The sequence below is a fragment of the Triturus cristatus genome, chromosome 12 (assembly GCF_964204655.1).
Source record: "Triturus cristatus chromosome 12, aTriCri1.1, whole genome shotgun sequence".
NCBI lineage: Eukaryota > Metazoa > Chordata > Amphibia > Caudata > Salamandridae > Triturus > Triturus cristatus.
Genome location: NC_140595.1, coordinates 847,331,938 through 847,351,028, shown reverse-complemented (window position 1 = coordinate 847,351,028; position 19,091 = coordinate 847,331,938). Strand labels below are relative to the sequence as shown.

The 19,091-nt window shown below is 49.1% G+C and overlaps 1 protein-coding gene across 1 annotated transcript in view; it reads left to right on the top strand.

The window, feature by feature from the left end:
* LOC146783063 (dnaJ homolog subfamily C member 3-like) overlaps positions 1-19,091 on the top strand; it is a 206,076-nt gene that overhangs the window by 148,257 nt on the left and 38,728 nt on the right. Inside the window, exon 10 of the mRNA XM_085639056.1 lies at positions 15,458-15,590. Within this exon, the coding sequence (XP_085495182.1) occupies positions 15,458-15,590 (133 nt within the window). The remainder of the gene's footprint in view (positions 1-15,457; positions 15,591-19,091) is intronic.

The following is a 19,091-nucleotide window of genomic DNA, read 5'->3' as shown; positions in this document are numbered from 1 at the left end:
TAGTGTACAGCAGACGAATCTTTTTAATAAGGAGCGGGCTAAAGCCCATTCGACCCAGTATAGTAAATAAATATGGCCATTCAAGAGTGTCAAAGGCCTTAGTGGCGTCGAGAAATACTACCGCGGCATGGACTTCTGGGTGCAGATAATGCAAGGTGGAAAAAATCGTACGCATGTTGTGCGACGTTGATCGCCCCGGAATAAACCCCGATTGATCAGGAAGAGCTATCAGGGGCAGCATAGGCTGCACTCTATTAGCTATCAATTTGGCCAAAATTTTCACATCAACATTTATTAGAGAGAGAGGTCTATAAGAGTCCATCTCCGTCGCCGGTTTGTCAGGTTTCAGCAATGTGATTATCAATGCCTCAAGCATTGTTGCAGGCAATGTTCCCACCTCCAGGGCCTCCTCGTAGACCGCCAACCGTCTAGGAGCCAGTTCCTCAGCATACGTCTTACAAAAGGCCGTGGTCAGGCCGTCTGGGCCAGGGGCTTTGTCCAGTGGTAGACTTTTGATTACTTGGGCGACATCCTCCGCATCTATCGGAAGGTCCATATATTCCCTATGGGAGTTATTAAACCAAACCAGCGCAATTGATTCCAAAAAGGTCTCCATCCCCTCCGACCACTTGTCTTGAGTGGCCGTATATAGGCCGGAGTAGAAACCCGAAAAGGCATTCAGAATTTCACTTTGGCTTCTAACCGTTGCGCACGACTTAGTGTGTAGTTCATGAATATACGTCTCTGACCTGGGTGGTCGTATGATAGTAGCCAACGTACGGCCCGGTCTGTCTTCCTCCCCATACCGCCTGGCCTCCGCATATTTACCCAAAAATTTCACCTCCCGGTGCACTTCTTCAGCGTAATCCAGTAATTTAGTTTTCAGCAAGCCAGCGGTGTCTGAGTTGCCCGCCTCATAGAATTGATTTTCACGTACTTTAATGCTAGTCTCTAGGGATGCAAGTGTGCCCCGTATAGCCTTTAACACTCCCGCTTGGCGGGCTATGCATTGGCCTCTAATCACAACTTTTAACGCCTCCCAAAGGGAGGACTCGGTCTTCACCAACCCAGTATTCAACGCAAAATAGTCAATAATATCCTTCCTGATCTCCTCTTTAAAAACCTCATCTGATAGGGCATGAGGTGGGAGACGCCACGAAAAGGCACGTCGGGGTAAACCCGGGATCAGCAATTTCTGCAGGCTAGGAGAATGATCTGACAAGGTAAGAGGGCATGTGCCCCACGTCCGTAGTCCACATAGCAACATCCCGGGATACCAACCAATAGTCCAAGCGGGACCATGCATTTCGGTGCTCCGAGATACAGGTACCTTCCCTCAGCGCATCATGCCTGTTTCGCCATATATCAATCACTCCTCCATCTGATATGATCGCCTTCAGGGCTGTGCCAGCCATCGGGTGTAAGGCTCTGGCAGCACCCCGCCTGTCAACTGCATCGTCAAGGACAGCATTGAAGTCGCCCCCCCAGATTATGGTACCGCAGCCAGTCACCCTAGTCATCGCCCAGACCTTGTGGAAGAACTCAGGAGAGTCAACATTCGGACCGTATACAGCCACGAGGACCACAGACACTCCACATAAAATCCCCTGAGCCAAGACAAATCGTCCCTCCGGGTCCTTCTGTATCAACCCTTCCTTCCAGTCCAACCCCCGTCTAATCAACACAGCCACTCCCCTAGCATAATTAGAGTATACATGGCCCCATCTATTATGTCCAAGGAGGTGAGACGGGGTGGTGTTCAAATGTGTTTCCTGCAGGAGGCATATATCAATCTTGTGACGAACTAAATAAGCATGCACCAATCTGGACTTTCTACCATCATTCAGTCCCCGAACATTCCATGTTAAACCGTTTGGGACATTAGCGGAACTGTGCGTGTCGCCGTTATTTAACATTCACCTAGTGATAAAACCAACAGAGCCCACATTTCACAAATGACATCACCCACATATCTATTAATACTTATACTGGCAAAGAACAACAAAACACACTCCCCCCTCCACCCACTCCAACCCCCCAATCAGGTTGTAGATTACCCCTCCCTAAACAGAAAATATGCAGCAAAAAAAAGGCGACTACCCCATGTAGAACAGGGCGGCCAGAAAATCTGCAGATGACTCAACCTGCCCAAGACCACAGCGATGAGAAAGAATAAGGTACAACGGGGTTGGGACTCATTAAGGAGAGACGTACATCTACATCAATGAAGTACAGCCTCCACGTAGAGCAACATAACATAGTTAGTGGTCAGTCTATACGATACCCCCAATCAATCATTGTCACTTAGCTGGCCTTCCGCTGCTCCCGCACACTCGGTATACTTCTTGTGTTGTCTGCCTCCGTTATGCTTGGCAAATTTCAACGCTGGCGTCCGTAAAGAAGTGAGTGGTACCGTCAAACGATACCTTGAGCTTAGCCGGGTATAACAGAGAGTATGGGATCTTTGCATGCAGAAGCATTCGCTTGCCCGGGAGGAACTCTCTCCTCGCCGCTTGCACCGCTGGGGTGAAATCCGGGTAAAACTAAATGTTTCCCATATGCATGATGTTGCCCTTTTCTCTTGCTAACCGCAGGATGAGATCTCGGTCTTGGTAGTTCAGAATCCTGGCAATAATAGGCCTGGGTGGCGCCCCAACCGGCGGTCTCTGGCCCAGCGATCTATGCGCTCTCTCCACCACAAAAACTGTAGAAAGGTGCGGGTCAAAGAGCTCATGCAACATTTCCGTGATATAGGTCTCCATTTTGGATATGGCAGTCGTCTCCAGAATTCCCGTTACGCGGATGTTGTTGCATCACGACCTGGCCTCCAAATCGTCATTCTTTGCTCTTATGACTCCCAGAAGTTTATCTATATTCAATAATTGTTCCTTGGTTTCTACCTGGAATTCATGGAATTCTGTGGTGCGATTTTCAAGTGCATCCAGACGTCTCTCATGCGTGGCCACCTATCAATCAATCAAGAAATTTGTATAGCGCGCTACTCACCCGGAGGGTCTCAAGGTGCTTCGGGGGGGGGGGGCGGGGAGGGGGTCCGCTACTGCTCGAACAGCCAGGTCTTGAGTTGCTTCCTGAAGAAGAGGTGGTCTTGGGTAAGACGGAGGTGGGTGGGGAGGGAATTCCAGGTCTTGGCTGCCAGGTAGGAGAAGGATCTTCCTCCCATGGTGGCTCTTCGAATGCGCGGAACGTCGGCGAGGGCGCGGCTGGTCGATCGTAGTTGGCGGGTGGGTGAGTAGAAGGTCAGGCGGTTGTTGAGGTATCTGGGGCCTAGGTCGTGGAGGGCTTTGTGTGCGTGGGTGAGGAGGCGGAACGTGATTCTTTTGCTGACGGGGAGCCAGTGCAGGTCTTTCAGGTGTCCGGAGAGTGACGGGGGAGGTCCAGGATGAGTCGTGCGGAGGCGTTCTGGATGCGTTGGCGTCTTTTCTACAGTTTGGCTGTGGTTCCGGTGTAGAGGGTGTTTCCGTAATCCAGTCGGCTGGTGACAAGTGCCTGGGTGACCGTCTTCCTGGTTTCGGTGGGGATCCATCGGAAGATCTGTCGGAGCATGCGTAGGATGTTGAAACACGATGACGAGACGGCGTTGACTCATCGATAGGGAGGAGTCCAGGAAGAAACCCAGGTTGCGTGCGTGGTCCGTTGGTTTCGGTGCGCTGCCTAGGGCCGGGGGCCACCAGGAGTCGTCCCAGGCAGATGGTGATGATCCAAGGATGAGGACTTCCGTCTTGTCTGAGTTCAGTTTCAAGCGGCTGTTCTTCATCCACTCGGCTACTTCTTTCATCCCTTCGTGTAGGTTGGTTCTGGCGGTGGCGGGGTCGTTGGTGAGGGAGAGGATCAGCAGGGTGTCGTCGGCGTAGGAGATGATGTTGAGGCTGTGTTGGCGTGCGATGGCTGCGAGGGGGCTCATGTATACGTTGAAGAGGGTGGGGCTGAGTGATGATCCTTGTGTTACGCCGTAGATGACTTTGGTGGCCTCGGATCTGAACGGGGGGAGGCGGACTCTCTGGGTTCTTCCGGCGAGGAACGAGATGATCCACTCCAGTGCCTTCTCTTGGATTCCGACGTTGCTGAGGCGTTGTACTAGGGTGCGGTGGCAGACAGTATCGAACGCTGCGGAGAGGTCCAGGAGGATGAGGGCCGCTGTTTCCCCGTTGTCGAGCAGGGTTCGGATGTCGTCAGTGGCTGCGATGAGGGCGGTCTCAGTGCTGTGGTTGGCTCGGAAGCCGGACTGTGAGTGGTCGAGGGATCCGTTCCTCTCGAGGAAGGCGTCAAGGTGTCTGACCGTCTTCTCGATGACTTTGGCAGGAAACGAGAGGAGCGAGATGGGGCGGTAGTTCTTGAGGTCGGTGGGGTCTGCTGATGGTTTCTTCAGGAGGGCGCTGAGTTCGGCATGCTTCCAGCTTGACAGAGTCCAATTGTGACGTGAGGGTATCCAATTTAGTGTCAATGTTGCGGAGACTAGATCTCATTTCCAGCATAAGGGTCCTCAAATCTTCCCCTCGGTCCACTGCGTTTGATTCGCGTTGGCCTTTGGCATGTGTCTCGGGTTCTGAATTTGGATGCCTCGTTACACATTTATGATCGAAAGTCAGCTTTGGTTGCTTGGCGTCCTGCTTCCCCATTATGGCAAAGATGTTGGTCGCGACACACAAAAAGGATGGCAACTAGCGCACCCCTGCCCAGCGGTCGCGGAAGGCGAGAGACGATCCGACCACCTCTCCCTTTCGGTCGTTCCTCTTCTCCCACGCCTCTGTGCGTGTGGCCACAGTCACCCACCAACGCTCCGTGATGTATATAGATCAGGGCCTCCAGGGTTAAATGTCGACTGATGCAGCCACACCTTCAGGTCACAGCCGCACACCGGAGGGATAGGTGTGAGAGACCCGGATCACATACAGAGCGACTCAGTCGCCACGCCGCATCTCCCCCACCCTCCCCCGAGATGCACCCTCTGCCGTGTGGTGGGCAGGCCAACAGTTAATGCCTCCAACTGCAACGTCTTGGCATAGGCGACCCGGCAGCCCCTCCAGATGTACAGTCTCGGCCCACCTCGGCCTCCGTATTAGGAGCAGCTGCGCCACAACAACAATTGTCCGTAGCGGCGCCGGCCGCCGACCGTGTCCAGGCACAGCTCGCACAAGGACACTTCAAGGAAAAAACAAAGCTGGCCACTTACAGCACATCCAGCCGTAGACTTAGAGGGCACCTCCACAGGAGGGGTGATCAGGAAGCCAAGCGGCCCGGTGGAATCTCATCAGCCAGGGCAGGTAAGAAGAGTGTCCTCAGCTTTCTCCCCTCCTACATCTAGGGGGAGTCAGGTGGCGCAGGGGAATCTCTGGACGTCCGGGCTCTCAAGGGGGGGGGGGGGGGGGGGGGGGGGTGGCGCGTGCTCCACACCCGGCCTTCCAGCAATCCACAGTAGGCTCCAGGTCCTCAATCCTCCGGGTTTCACCACGCAACTTCCCCACTGCGTCTAAATCTTTCTGCAGCACCTCCGGTGCTACTTCGCAAAATGGCGGTTACCTCCTCCGAGTTCAATTCTCCCCGTCAGCACACCGAGGCAGTCCGCGGCTTGCTCCCGGCTCAGGGGTGATCCGGAGTGTAACGCGGTCTCCCAGGTCAGTATCATTTCAAACTTTCTCCCACTAGCGCACCACGTCTTCCGATGTCCCTGCAATGGGTCTGGGGGAGCCCCAGTCACTCTGAAGTGCAGGATAAGTACAGGATATTGTTCCGGCCGGCGGAGCACACTTAAGAAGCAGCCATTCCGCTGCTCAGCAGGCCACGCCCCCCAGGACACACACGTGTTTGATATCAGAAGGGGTCACAGCACACTGACTGCAGCACTCCAAAGCCAAGAACACACACTCATTTTCATGTGTTCCGTTCAGGGACAAAAAAAACGTACATTTCCGAGTGTAAAGCCACATTTTAATTTATAATGCGTGAATGTATGCTACAAAAGTGTTATCACGTAATTTTGCACTTGTAGTGTAATACGAAGTGCGAGCAGATGTGCTCCAAGTGTGGGTTGTGACTGCTCCACGACAAAAATGCCTACCTCGGTTGGAAAGAAGGGACACAGTTGTGAGTTTTTGTGAATTCACCACCTCAGTGCATGCGCGTTCCCACAGTGTGTGTGGATGAGGATGTGTTCCTCTGACGGGCACAAAGAAGTGTGTGTCCAGGGTGGGGGTAGGGAGGGAACACCCCACAACCCCTGGGCTCTAAGGGAAGGGGTTTATCCACAGGAAAAAAAACAAGGGTGGGCAGAGAATGGGCTGGCAGAGCGTGCATCAAGGTGGCAAGACGCGGGTTGTGTGAATTGAAGAGAAAAACGTCAACCGGGATAGCTGGCATCCATCACGTGATCTGTCAGAGGAATTTCTCACTTCACAATGAGGCCTTTCTATGCAGTCCTGTTTCCCCTCTCCCCTACCTTACTCTTCGGGGGTGGGCGAACAAGAAATGGTTACCCCTACTGCACAAGGTTTCAATGTCGAACCACATGATTTACAGGAAGAGGCGGACAAGGGGTATAATCTGGAGATGCCACAATTCTCGGACAGAGGCAGATAGGCAGAAGGACGACTTTAAAGCAACACAGAAGTTGAAGTGCCTTTTATGGACTGGTTTCAGAGAAGGATACATAAATAATTATTTCTGGCGGACGACGTTGATAATGGATTTCACATTCTGCCCCATTCTCCTTTCACTTTTCTAATTTGGGTGAGTAAGGCCTTGATGTCAAGGAGAGGGGCGGGGCCTGCTTATCTGCAGCAAAAAGACAGAAGTGGATGCCTGCTTATACCCCGTGGGAACTGCAGGGTGCGTGCTGGTTAGGAGCTATGAGAGACGCTGTGCGCGTGCTAACATGGCGTTGGACAGTCCACTGTCCGTACATACGCGTGCATGTTTAGCTTTGGCTGAATGGCGAGAGCAGCCATGTTTGTCAATCCGTACGCATGCATGTTTAGCTTAGGCTGAATCAATCGCAAAAGGCCTTCGTATGGCGAGCGCAACTCATGCGCGCTGCTAACGCCAGGCGAGACCTAAAAAGGACCAAACTTGAACTATAGCCAGTCAGGCGACGGCAACCTCTAGAGCACTCCCGACAAAGGCTGAGTCCGTCAGATTTTCTACCACACGTCTTGTAAAGGGAGTCTCCTTGAGCTCTGCTCAGTTTTTTTCTGTATCCCAAGTTTTCTACATCTACAATGTCTGAGTCTTATAAGAAAGGCCTCTTCAGATCCTGCAAGTTCTGTGGGAAGAAAAGGAAGCACGTGGCTGATCCACACAAAGACTGTCTCTATTGCCTCCACCCTCAACATCAGATAAAGGAGTGCAAGAATTGTTGCGCTTTTTCTCCTAAAACCTTGCGAGAGACACGGATGGGACGCTTCTTCTGTGGCTTAAGAAGTCTAAATCCTAAAATTCCAGTTCTGCTGAGGACAGCGATTCATCTGCCAGACCCCACAAAATGTCAAGATCCTCTGACCATGGGGTTTCTGAGGGGAGTAGAAAGGCCTTAAGGATACACCATAAAGACCCCCTGGGAAAGGAGAAACTTAAGCTCATCTCTACAGGGGCGACCTCCTCCCAAACTTCTACTCCATCTGCGAAGAAAGGAAAGTGAAAGCATTCTCCCTTCTCAGAAGAGTCAACGTCAAGGACAAAATAAACTCTCAGAACAGTCGACGACAACGCCACCGTCGACTCTGGTACCAGCGTCTACAGCGACTGTCACCACCGTCTCATCCAAAACCCACTTATTTGCTTAATTTTCCTCATTTTTAACTGTATGTTCTTTTAACTCACTTATCTTAACAGTCTGACTATACACAGCGCTACGAGGCCTCTGGGTTGTTTGCGCTTTATAAAACCCAATTAATAATAATCCACAAGGCCATCGTTGTTGAGGTTCGCAAAGACGGCAATTATTAATGCTCCAATTTCGTCAACCAATATGATCTTCTCAACTAAGTCACCATTGACGGCGGAGTTGACCTTGACTGCACCAGCATCGAAGAAGTCACTGTTGATTAAGACATCGTCGACAATAGTGGCACCGCCGACAATTGCACCGACAACGGCAGCGACACCAACTTCAGCACTGTCGACAACAACACAATCTACGATGGCACCGCATTCGACTGTAGTGTCGACGAGGAAATTCTTACTGTCCATGCCCCAGTTTACGTTCACGTCATTGACAGAACCGTTGACGACGAATAAGATAACTAAGATTGCCTTAACGGCCTGAAGTGACCTCTCCAAGCAAGGCTCACCCTTACTACCTAGTCATTTATTGGACTTAGAAGAGTCGGATGACGCCGAGCCTTTTAGGGATGCACACAGTCCTTCAGAGCTCAAGATGAAATACCATGAGGAAGATACTGACGGTGAGGATGAACAGCGATACTATCAGTCATACTATGCCCCTCCTCAGCAGCATTATTAACACTATGAATACTACCTGCATACTCAGCCTAGACAAGATGAAATGCACATGCCCATTTCTCTAGTTCAAGATCTACAGGCCATGCTGCAGGATTAGGAGGAGATTTCCAGAACCTCCACAGGAGCTGCAATCTTACCCACCCAAGCCTGCTTCTCCTGCCATGGCAAGAAATACCCCCGCCAGTAACACCCAGTATAACACCTGCTTCCAATATCGCAGCACCTCCAAGGGAGGACCGTTCGTCCTCCGAGGATGAGAGGTAGAAGGCGATATACCTGACCCTCAACATCCACGGGACGAATGGGATGACTACCTTGTCCCTACTCCTCCACGAACTCATCCCTCAGACTCTCGCCCCCAGAGGACATCTGGGGTTTTCATAATTTGATGGACAGAGCTGCAGCACGATTCCATTCGCCAATTTCTGTCAAGCAGTCTGACTGTTTTCTTAATGACTTAAGAGCAAGCTAGAAAGTCTGTCAGAGCCATCCCCATTATTGACCGTATCTGGGATTAGGGAATACAAAACATGAGAAATCGAGCTCTGGCAGTACCATAACCACCTCGCTTGGACAAACATTACAAAGCCACGGAGGATTCCCTTGCTTGTCTCACCAGTCATCCAAAGCCTGACTCTGTTATCTCACAAGCAGCACAAAGGCGCTCAAAAAACTTTTTCGCTCCCATCTCGATGCCACCAGACAAAGAAGGCAGGTGCTTGGACAACATAGGTAAGGGTCTCCCTCATGTCTGCCATCACCGTTCGAGCAGCCAACTCACTAGCAATCCTGGGGCTCTATGACCGCCAGATGTGATCAGATGTCAGTGGTCTGTTCCATTCCATACCTAAAGACAGGAAGGCAAAAAAGATCTTACAGGAATGCGAACGCACTTACTCGGAATTTTAGACTGTGCTCTTGATATTGTCGCCACATGCTTCTGTCGGTTGGCTGGAGCAGCGGTCTTTAGACTTCAAAGATGGCTCAAAGAAACCTCTTTTAGAATGGAGGTCCAATCAAAGATCCTAGACATGGCCTATGACAGCGAGACATTGTTCAGGAAACATATCGATGCTGCCTTATTGGCTGACTAATGCTGGCTTCTGATGCACATCGTCATTCCTCCAGCTGACTTCACATTCTCAAGTAACCTGCCCAGCAGCTTCTGGCTTATCGCAACTCAGAGCGATCATTCTTGAACCTTTCTGGACTATGCCCTGGGACCTCCCACCATCCCTTCCAGTAGAGGTGTCCCAGGTGAAACTCTGACTGCTCCGGGACCCTCCTCTACCATGATTTTCTATCAGTTGCGACACGTCGCCACTGCCAAAGAATTTACAGTAGCCTGGTCCTGATGATGGCGTGAAGACTTCTACAGGCCGAAACCCCGTCGACTTTTACAGCAAAAATGTTGGCGCTATTTCCTCAAGGATACCAACCTTGACTCCTCTTGTATATATTATCATTTATTGTTTGGGTATCCCAACTATGTAAATCTCACTCTCACTTGTTTTTTGTTGCTGTACATACTTCCTCACATGTCACTTGCGCCATCACAATTTTTCACGAGCACTGGTGCACAGTATCCCACGGGTTACATGCCATTCAATGTAATGCAGGGTCACCCTTTCATATGTTTTAATATATGAAGCTAAATATGACAAATATATGCATTTACTGAAGTACATTCTATGTTGCAAAAAATGTTTGTCTCCCTGGTTTTTCTCCTTCCGCTCCCAGCAATTAATTGTGCTGCCTGAAATTGACCTTTAACACAGTTTGAGATACTTTTGCATGTTACAGATGTTTGCCCTAGTCTCTTTAGGGTTGATGGGCTACCTCCTGTAGTCTGATACTGCTTATTGGCTATAAAGGCGGACACTGACACCGCTAGGTCTCTCTGCACTCTGTGGGACTAGAGGAAGAGGCTTCTTTACTTACTGAGGGGGCCATCAACGACCTCCGCATTACCAACCTCAATCTCCGTATAGGCCCACCTACCAGCAGGCCTACTGTCAACCACCCTCAGCAGCTTACAACAAGCGAGGCGGGTGCCGGAAGCCACCACCGAGGGTCGCGATGCAGGCCACAAACAGTGACTTGTACATCCGCTCCTTTCACCCATGTGGGCGCAAATATCTCCAAATACCTTTCTCAATAGAAGGAGATAACATTGGAAAAAATGGGTGTTGGACTTGGTAGGCTACGGGCATAACCCTGTGTTTGTGCATAGACCACCAAACAATCCTCTGTAGGTGACGCACCCACCTCATCTTCATTTACTGAGGAAAGAAGCTCTAAGAATGCTGGCCAAGGGCGATATAGAAAGGGTTCCTTGTTCTCCGAAAGGCATGGGATTCTACTCCTGTGTTTTTCCTTGTACGAAAGAGATCAGGAGAGCGGAAACCCATCCTAGACCTTCAGGAAACTAAACGCATTCCTGCACATATGATTACTCTTTCTGACATTTTCACTTGCTGAACAGCAGAGATTTCTTGGATTTACAGGATGCTTACTTCTACATTACCATACATCCAAAGCATTTGTTTAACCATGGCCGGTAGCCATTACCAGTACATGGTCCTTCCCTTTAGCCTCAAGTTCACCCCTCAAATTTTCATAAAATGTTTCACCCTGGTAGCAGTCGCACTCAAGCAAGTTCATCGGGTATTTCCTTACTTAGACGACTGGCTGCTGAAAGCCATCGGAAATGACCTTGTCCTTCCTCTCATTGTTTCACATGCTGGACCTCACAGTAAATTACCCCAAATCCTCGACCATAACAAGTCAAACGAGAATATTTTTGGCTGCCAACCGCGAAACAATCCAAAGCAAAGCCTATCTGTCTCAAGATGGGCAACGAAGATTGTAAAGCCGGGCTCTAAAGATTGCCAAAAGAAAGTCTGTTCCAGTGCTGCTGTCCTCGGCATGATCTCCTCAGCGATGAACCTGGTCCCTCTGGCACGGCTAAGAATGAGGCCACTGCAAGAGGAGCTCCAGATGCAATGGATCTAATCTGAAGGCTCCTTCCAAGATTTGATTAACATTACCTCAAGGGTGTGGGAGACACTAGCGTGATGGTGTCCAGCATCGCATCTCTCACAAGGCCTCAAATTCCTGATTTCAATACCAGATTACGTCTTCACCACCGTGCCTCATTGAAAGGCTGGGGTGGCTATTTGCAGGACCTGCAAATCCAGGGAAAATGGTCCACACTCCAAAATTTGATGCACATCGTTCGTCTAGAGCTCAAGGCCATTTTTCTCAATCTTCAAGTCTTCCTTCCACGAATAGCAGGAGCCTCCGTGCTGGTCTGTACAGACAATACAACCAGCATGTATTCCATCAACAAGCAAGTGTGGACAAGGTCCCTCACTCTCTCTCTCAGGAGGCTCAAGACCTTTGAAATTGACGGCAGAGCCGCTGAATAGCTTTAAAAGCCAAGCACATGTCCGAAGCGAACACCTCTGCGGATGCACTCAGCCGAACACAAGACATTTGCCAAGTGGGAATTGAATTGGCTGGTGTTGGACCGGATCATCTCATGCTGGAGTAAACCAGCATTAGATCTTTTTGCAACGGACAAGAACGCCAAATGCCAGTTTTACGCCAGTTGATACCCGCTCCCAGGGTTGTGGGGCCGTGCCCTTTCAGTGAGAGAGTCTGGAAGTTATGCATACGCTTTTCCTTCCTTCCCTCTCATACCGAGGATCCTCACCAAGATTAAGATGGAGCACTGTCGCCTCATTCTAAGAGCTCCCAAGCGGCCCAGACAGCATTGGTTTATGGAGCTCCTGCTGCTCTTGGAGTCCAATCCCATCCGCCTACCCAAGATCCACACCCTCTTGACAAGGAACAACGGCCAGATCCAGCACCTGGAACCAACCTCTCTCCAGTTACATACATGGCTCCTGAATTCAACAAATTCCGAGATGTAAATCTCTCCCAAGCCTGTAGAGACATTCTGGCCAAAGCGAGGGCTGAATCAACAAACAGCACATACAGATTGAAATAGATTGAAACAGAAATTTGCTAATGGTGTCAACAATCTAACCTGCATCCCTTTGAAGCGCCACCTGAACAGAGTCTGCCATACGTTCTCTTTCTCTTGCTAGATCAGGATTGGTGCATGCATCTGTAAAAGTTCAGCTAGTCGCAATTTCAAGATGCGGGTATTCCTCTCATTCTCCCTCTCTCTGTTCGACTAAGATAGTCAAAACAATTCATGAACGGGTTGTTCAGAGCTTTCCCTCCAGTAAGGTCTCCTCCTCCAAAATGGCATCTCAATGTGGTTCTTTCACAGCTCATTAAGCCTCCGTTGGAGCCCATTCACAGGGCAGATCTGAAATTTCTCACGTGGAGGTTCCCTCTATTGTGGCTCTCACGTCTGCTAGAAGAGTAGGTGAAATTCAGGCTTTTACAATTTAGAAACCTTTCTTGCGCTTCAATGATAATTATGTGCTTCTCAGAACAAACCCCAGGTTCCATCGTAATTGTACTATGCACTTCCTTTCCAAATCCGGAATCTATTGCTGAAAGGTCTCTCCACACCTTGGACTTTAGGCATTGTCTCAAATTTTATCTCAATCGTACCAAACAATTCAGAAAATCTGATCAGCTGTTGGTCTCTTACGGAATCTCTCATAAAGGTACAGCAGTCATGAAAGCATAAGAGTACCACAGTCACGAAAGCATAAAAGTACCAGTGTCATGAAAGCTACCATTGCAAGACGGATCTCTGCTGCCTACAAAGTTGTCACAGCAATGCTTGCAAACCACTCTTAACAAGAGGGAAGACTCACTGCACAAGGGCAGTATCTACCTCCGCTGCTTTGGAGGCGTCCGCAGGAGAAGATATGCCGTGCTGCAGTGTCGGAGCGCGCCCACACGTTATCGCAGCGCTACTGCCTAGAGGCGGCACAGAGAAGTGATACAGCCATAGGACAGGCGGTTTTGCGTCATCTGTTCCAATGAGATGAGCCTCTAAATATGGGTGCTGCATAATTGTCTCTTCCAAATAGACGACTTACGTTAAGTTATGCATACTTGATTATATATGTATGTATTTTTAAAGATAGATATTTATAAGTTTATAGATATGTGTTAGACTGTTACCCACCATCCTCAAGGGTACTTCTATTACTTATTTACCTACAAAAACTGCTTGCTATTCTGATTCAAGCATGTGAATCTATAAAAGATCCAATACTGGAGAAGACAATGAGTTACTTACCTGTTACTACAGTTCTCCAGTATTGGTATCTTTCATAGATTCAAATGCGACCCACACTCCTCCGAGGAGAGGCGCCCCCCCTTATAGCTCAGGATTATATTATTCCCTCTTGTACTTGAGCATCTGAGGGACTCAGCCTCTGTTGAGTGTTCTAGAGGGTGCTCCCGCCTGGTTGATTATAGTTCATTTGGTCCTTTTGTAAAAAGGACATAGATGGGCTATTAAACTTACTTTGCATTGCCATTATAGCCTCTGACTCTATAACATACTGGTTTACTGAGGTAACACGGGGCTTCCACTTCGGAGAATGATTCAAACATGTAAATCTATGAAAGATACCGGTACTGGAGAGCTGCAGTTACTGGTAAACAACTCATTTTCATACATGTGAACAGCACACGCCTTTACCTGAGAGTATAATTAGATAGTTTCACCGTTCTGAAGCCTTGTCGACTCTGACTCAAATGCATGATGACCTTCACCTACTTGAAACTGAACCTACCAAAAAGTATATTCCTGAACCCCAAACCAGGAATATTGACACGTCTACTGTCCTTTTCTAAGGGCTTGCATATGCAGAGTGAGTGTTTGAAAGATTCCAGTTCGTATCTGCATAATCTGAAGCTCCCTTCTACTAGAAACGGTTTTTCAGCTGTTCCTAAACTGAAGTGGGCTGCACAAGTCTGCTTCTTGAAGTTTCTCCCTTATCTTAGTAAATCCATCACTTTAGTTCTGATCTTGGACTTACTCTACATAACTGAATTACCAAAGCTGATGCTTTTTTGCTACACTTCAGGAAATCAAAACCATTGCCCCCTAAATGATTTCAACAGGCATTAATCTTATCGCACATGAATGCAGGGAACAGCCGTCTCCCCATTCTTCCTAGATCTGCATTGACTCCTTTTGGGCCAGTTTCCAAATTGCTGCTCAATTCATTTTGGGGAATCGGCTGACATTGACCCCACCAAGCCTGATAAATACTAGACACCCGCATGAAATCTAGAATATGCTGTTACAACTTTAACAACTGTTGTACTCTTCTGGGAAGCTCAAACTTTAAAAAAAAAAAAAGAGTACAGACCCACAAAGAATAGACATTCCAAAAGCTAAATATTGAAAACATTTGATCACACACCTTGCTTACCTTAAAACGTCTCTCCCCTATATTGATTTTTAAAATATCTGTTATTTGTAACACCTTTCAGAGTGGGGTAAAGCAAAGAAAATGACAAAATCCTTGTATCCATACAGACCGCCCCTATGCTGCTCCAATTTAGGAAAGAATTGAAAACGTGCATCTTTAAGAACACTACAGTATTAACAATCCACAAGTCAGACTTCTCCCTTGTATGACTTCATGCTCGTGTTTGACCATGCACAGCCCTCCACTACCTTTTGGCTAGGTGTGTCTTATAGAAATAACATATATATACAAGTTATGGGGCAGCCTATTTATTGACTCCCTGCCCTCTCCTGTTAACATGTCTAACCTTGATTATATGGAAGAACGTTCCCTCTATGAAAGTTCAGTCCTTAAAAACCCGCCTTACCAACTCTGTGTGCCCTGATCCCTTATTGGTTCTTGTTTTTCTCTAACCTCCTACCATGAATACTTTCCTACTATGTCACCAGTCTTGCAAAGTATCCCATCCTTTGCCCTTTAAAAATGGACTTTTGTTGGAATGCAGGAATTCTGTTGAAATCTTCAGTGTTCTTGCAAGTCACCTAAGTGTGTTTCTTCCGCAGCCGTTGAAGATTTCCAAGAGGCGAAGGAGTTTGACGGGGAGAACGAGGAGCTGAAGGAAGGTCTGGACCGAGCACAGAAGCTCCTGAAGCAGTCTCGGAAGAGAGACTACTACAAGATCCTCGGCGTCAGGAGGTCTGTTGTCCGTTTGCATTTGTTTATTTTACTTTCTGCATGTTGATCCCCCAGTTAGGAGCCCGCACAGATGTTGATTCAAATATCCATATTTTAGCAGTATTGGCCCCTCGTTCTTGAAATCAATAAAACGCTCGGGTAGGATTGGGAGGGGCCAACATTTATACATTTTTACTTCATCTTTCACAGTGATTATATAATATAAAGTCTCACAGGTGGCATGAAAAGGAGCCAAGACACCTAATTTAAATCCCACCGGCCAGTGTCTCCAGTGTATTGAAAGGGGACACGTAGGACGCCTCCTTGACTATTGCTTTCGGTTTTACTATACTGCTCCTAGCTGCCAATTCAGCAGGTCTGCCCTAAGGAAAGCCACTTCCTTTCACTTGGTAATCGATTTCAATTCTAATAGGTTTGAGTATTTTTCACAAGGTTTGTAACATTTGCTGGGGTTTGTAATCTGCTCCAGATTTCAGCTCCTGTTACCCTGGCGCTCCGTAGACCTGTGGAGCGACTCTGTTTGACCCTGTTTGTTACTTGGATAGCCTTAATGCTCTGCTTGCTGCTATGGGAAGAGCGCCTTCCGCTTAGCACACCTTTCCATGCTTCCCTGTATAACCTAACATTCCTCCCAGTACAGTGCACCTTCGTCATAAGTGCCTATGTTTTTGCGCCCGTGTGCCTTGGAGTCATGTCTGCTCCATCAGATAAGCCATTGGTTATCTCTGGTCCCTACCATTCTCATGGTATACTACCCTCAGCACCTACCCAACATTCTAAAACATTGCTATAGAGTTATTCACAGCAACATGTGCGACAAACTCACCTAGCCAAGATATTGGTGCGTTCGAGGCATGTGGGCTGCTGAATTCATATCTGTGCATAGATCGCCGCCTAGTGTTGGGTCCGGATGTTTGCACGTTGTTGTCCTGGAAGAGTCTTCGAAGTATCCTTGCAGCACAAAGCAGCAAAACCCAAGCGGTCCTCCAGGACACATCGGGCTCCGGCCCACTAAAAGCTCAAACAGCCTCTTCGGCGCCAGCCAACATAACTTTTGGCCTGCCGCCATCCACGATCCCGAAAATGTTCCAACTCAGGACACGGGTCACCCACACCACGGTTACACCTGCTGAGACGTCTCCGTCACGTTACATCGACGCCAACACCGGCAGGATGGTTATCCATGACCGGAGGATAACTTCAGAGCCACCCTTGGACCCTTTCAGGATCCCACTAAAGAGAAAGCTGCCTGTGGACTCAGAACCTGTGCTTTGCGAATCTTTCGACTCGCCCTACCAAGACCCACTATCATTCTCTCCCACACACTCCGACACGGATGCGTTGGCAGACTATATGGATGACCAAGTCCCTTACCACGGAGACATGGACCCTGATGACCAACAGGACCCTGATCAAACTTGGGGCGACCCTGCAGACCCCAGTGCACCTCTAGATGCACAGAACCCTCAACTCTATGGAGCGAAAACATCTCCGACAGAGGACACTGCAGCGTTCAACGCTCTTATTGAACGTGCTGCAAATAATCATGACGTGCAGCTTCACTCTGACACCGTGTTAGACGACTTCCTTATGGACACTTTCGCTTCCTCGGAAAGGCATGTAAAGACTCTGCCCATGCTGAAAGGAGTCCTCAAACCAGCCAAGGACATCTTCAAGGAACCCACCAGGGCACGGGTGATAAACCCCAGGATCGACAAAAAGTACAGATCAGCACCTGGGGACCCTACTTACATCAGAGGCCAATTACCTCTCGACTCCATTGTCGTTGCGAATGCTCGCAAGAGGGCACACTCGCAATCAACAGGTGACGCTCCTCCCCCGGACAAAGAGTCCAAGGTTTTAGAGACCTCTGGCAAGCGAGTTGCCGCACAGGCTGCCAACATATGGCGCATAGCCAACACTCAAGCGCTCCTCGCTCGCTACGATAGAGCGCACTATGATACAATGGAGCAACTACTCCAACATCTCCCTGACCAGTTCAAAGAAGGTGCAGAAATTCTTATCAGAGAGGGACAGCTACTCACAAATGCTTCCATCAAGTGTGCACTAGATGCCGCAGACACGGCGGCCAGGGCCATAAACACAAGCGTCATGCTGCGACGACATGCCTGGTTGCGAATCTCCGGGTTCAAACCTGAGGTGCAAAATTATATACTGAACCAACCTGTCAACCCCGACTATTTATTCGGGCCGGAGGTTGACACGGCCCTTGAGAAAATAAAGAAGGACACAGACACTGCAAAGTCCATGGGGGCTCTCCAGACTCAGTCCTTTCGGAGCAGCTCCTTTCGTCGCCCCGGAAATAGGGGAGCAGGTAGAGGGCAGGGGTCACAGCAGACATACAGCAAAGGCAATACCCAAACCACCTACGATAAAAACACCCGGGGTGGATATCGTGGCTCCAGTACAAAGGGCAGAGGACGCGGCTACGGCAACACCAGGTCCTCCCCCAAGAACAAGCAGTGACGCCCTCTCCCTTCCTCCCGACCACATAACACCTGTCGGGGGAAGGCTACAAAGGTTCCTGTCCACGTGGAACTCCATCACCACGGACAGGTGGGTCAAAGATATTGTCAAATACGGTTACTGTCTAGAACTAACCTCCACTCCACCCACAATACCTCCAAAAAACCGTCCTATGTCCTCAGAGCACTTAACGCTCTTACAGCAGGAGGTGCACAGTATGCTTCTAAAAGGCGCAATAGAGGTCGTACCCGTCCAAGAGCAAGGTACGGGGGTGTACTCCCTGTACTTTTTAATACCGAAAAAGGACGGGTCACTCAGACCTATATTAGACCTGAGACCCCTAAACAGATACATTCTTTCCGAGCATTTTCACATGCTCACTCTACAGCAAGTCCTCCCGCTGCTCAAGCAGGGAGACTTTCTGGCCACACTGGACCTCAAGGATGCGTATTTCCACATACCCATTCACCCATCACACAAAAAATACCTCAGGTTCACTGTTCAAGGGCAGCACTACCAGTTCAGAGTCCTTCCCTTCGGCGTGACAACGGCACCAAGGGTGTTTACAAAGTGCCTAGCTACTGTGGCGGCACATCTACGGAGACAGCACATACACGTCTACCCTTACCTGGACGACTGGCTCGTTCAAGCAAAGTCAGCCCAGCAATGTGCCAGCCACATGTCCCGCACCATTCACCTCCTTCACAGTCTGGGGTTCTCACTAAATTACCCAAAATCCCATCTACAGCCCGCACACGTACAACAGTACCTAGGTGCGACTATAGACACTCTGGCGGCCACAGCTCAGCCAAATTTGGTGAGAATCAACAGCATGCAAATGCTGATTTCAAAGTTCAAACCTTAACACTCCCTTCCGGCGCGAGTGTTCATGCAGTTGATAGGCATGATGGCCTCCTGCATCTTCATAGTCCCACACGCGAGACTACATATGCGCCCGCTTCAGGAGTGCTTGGCACGTCAGTGGAATCAGGCTCAAGGACAATTGAAAGACCT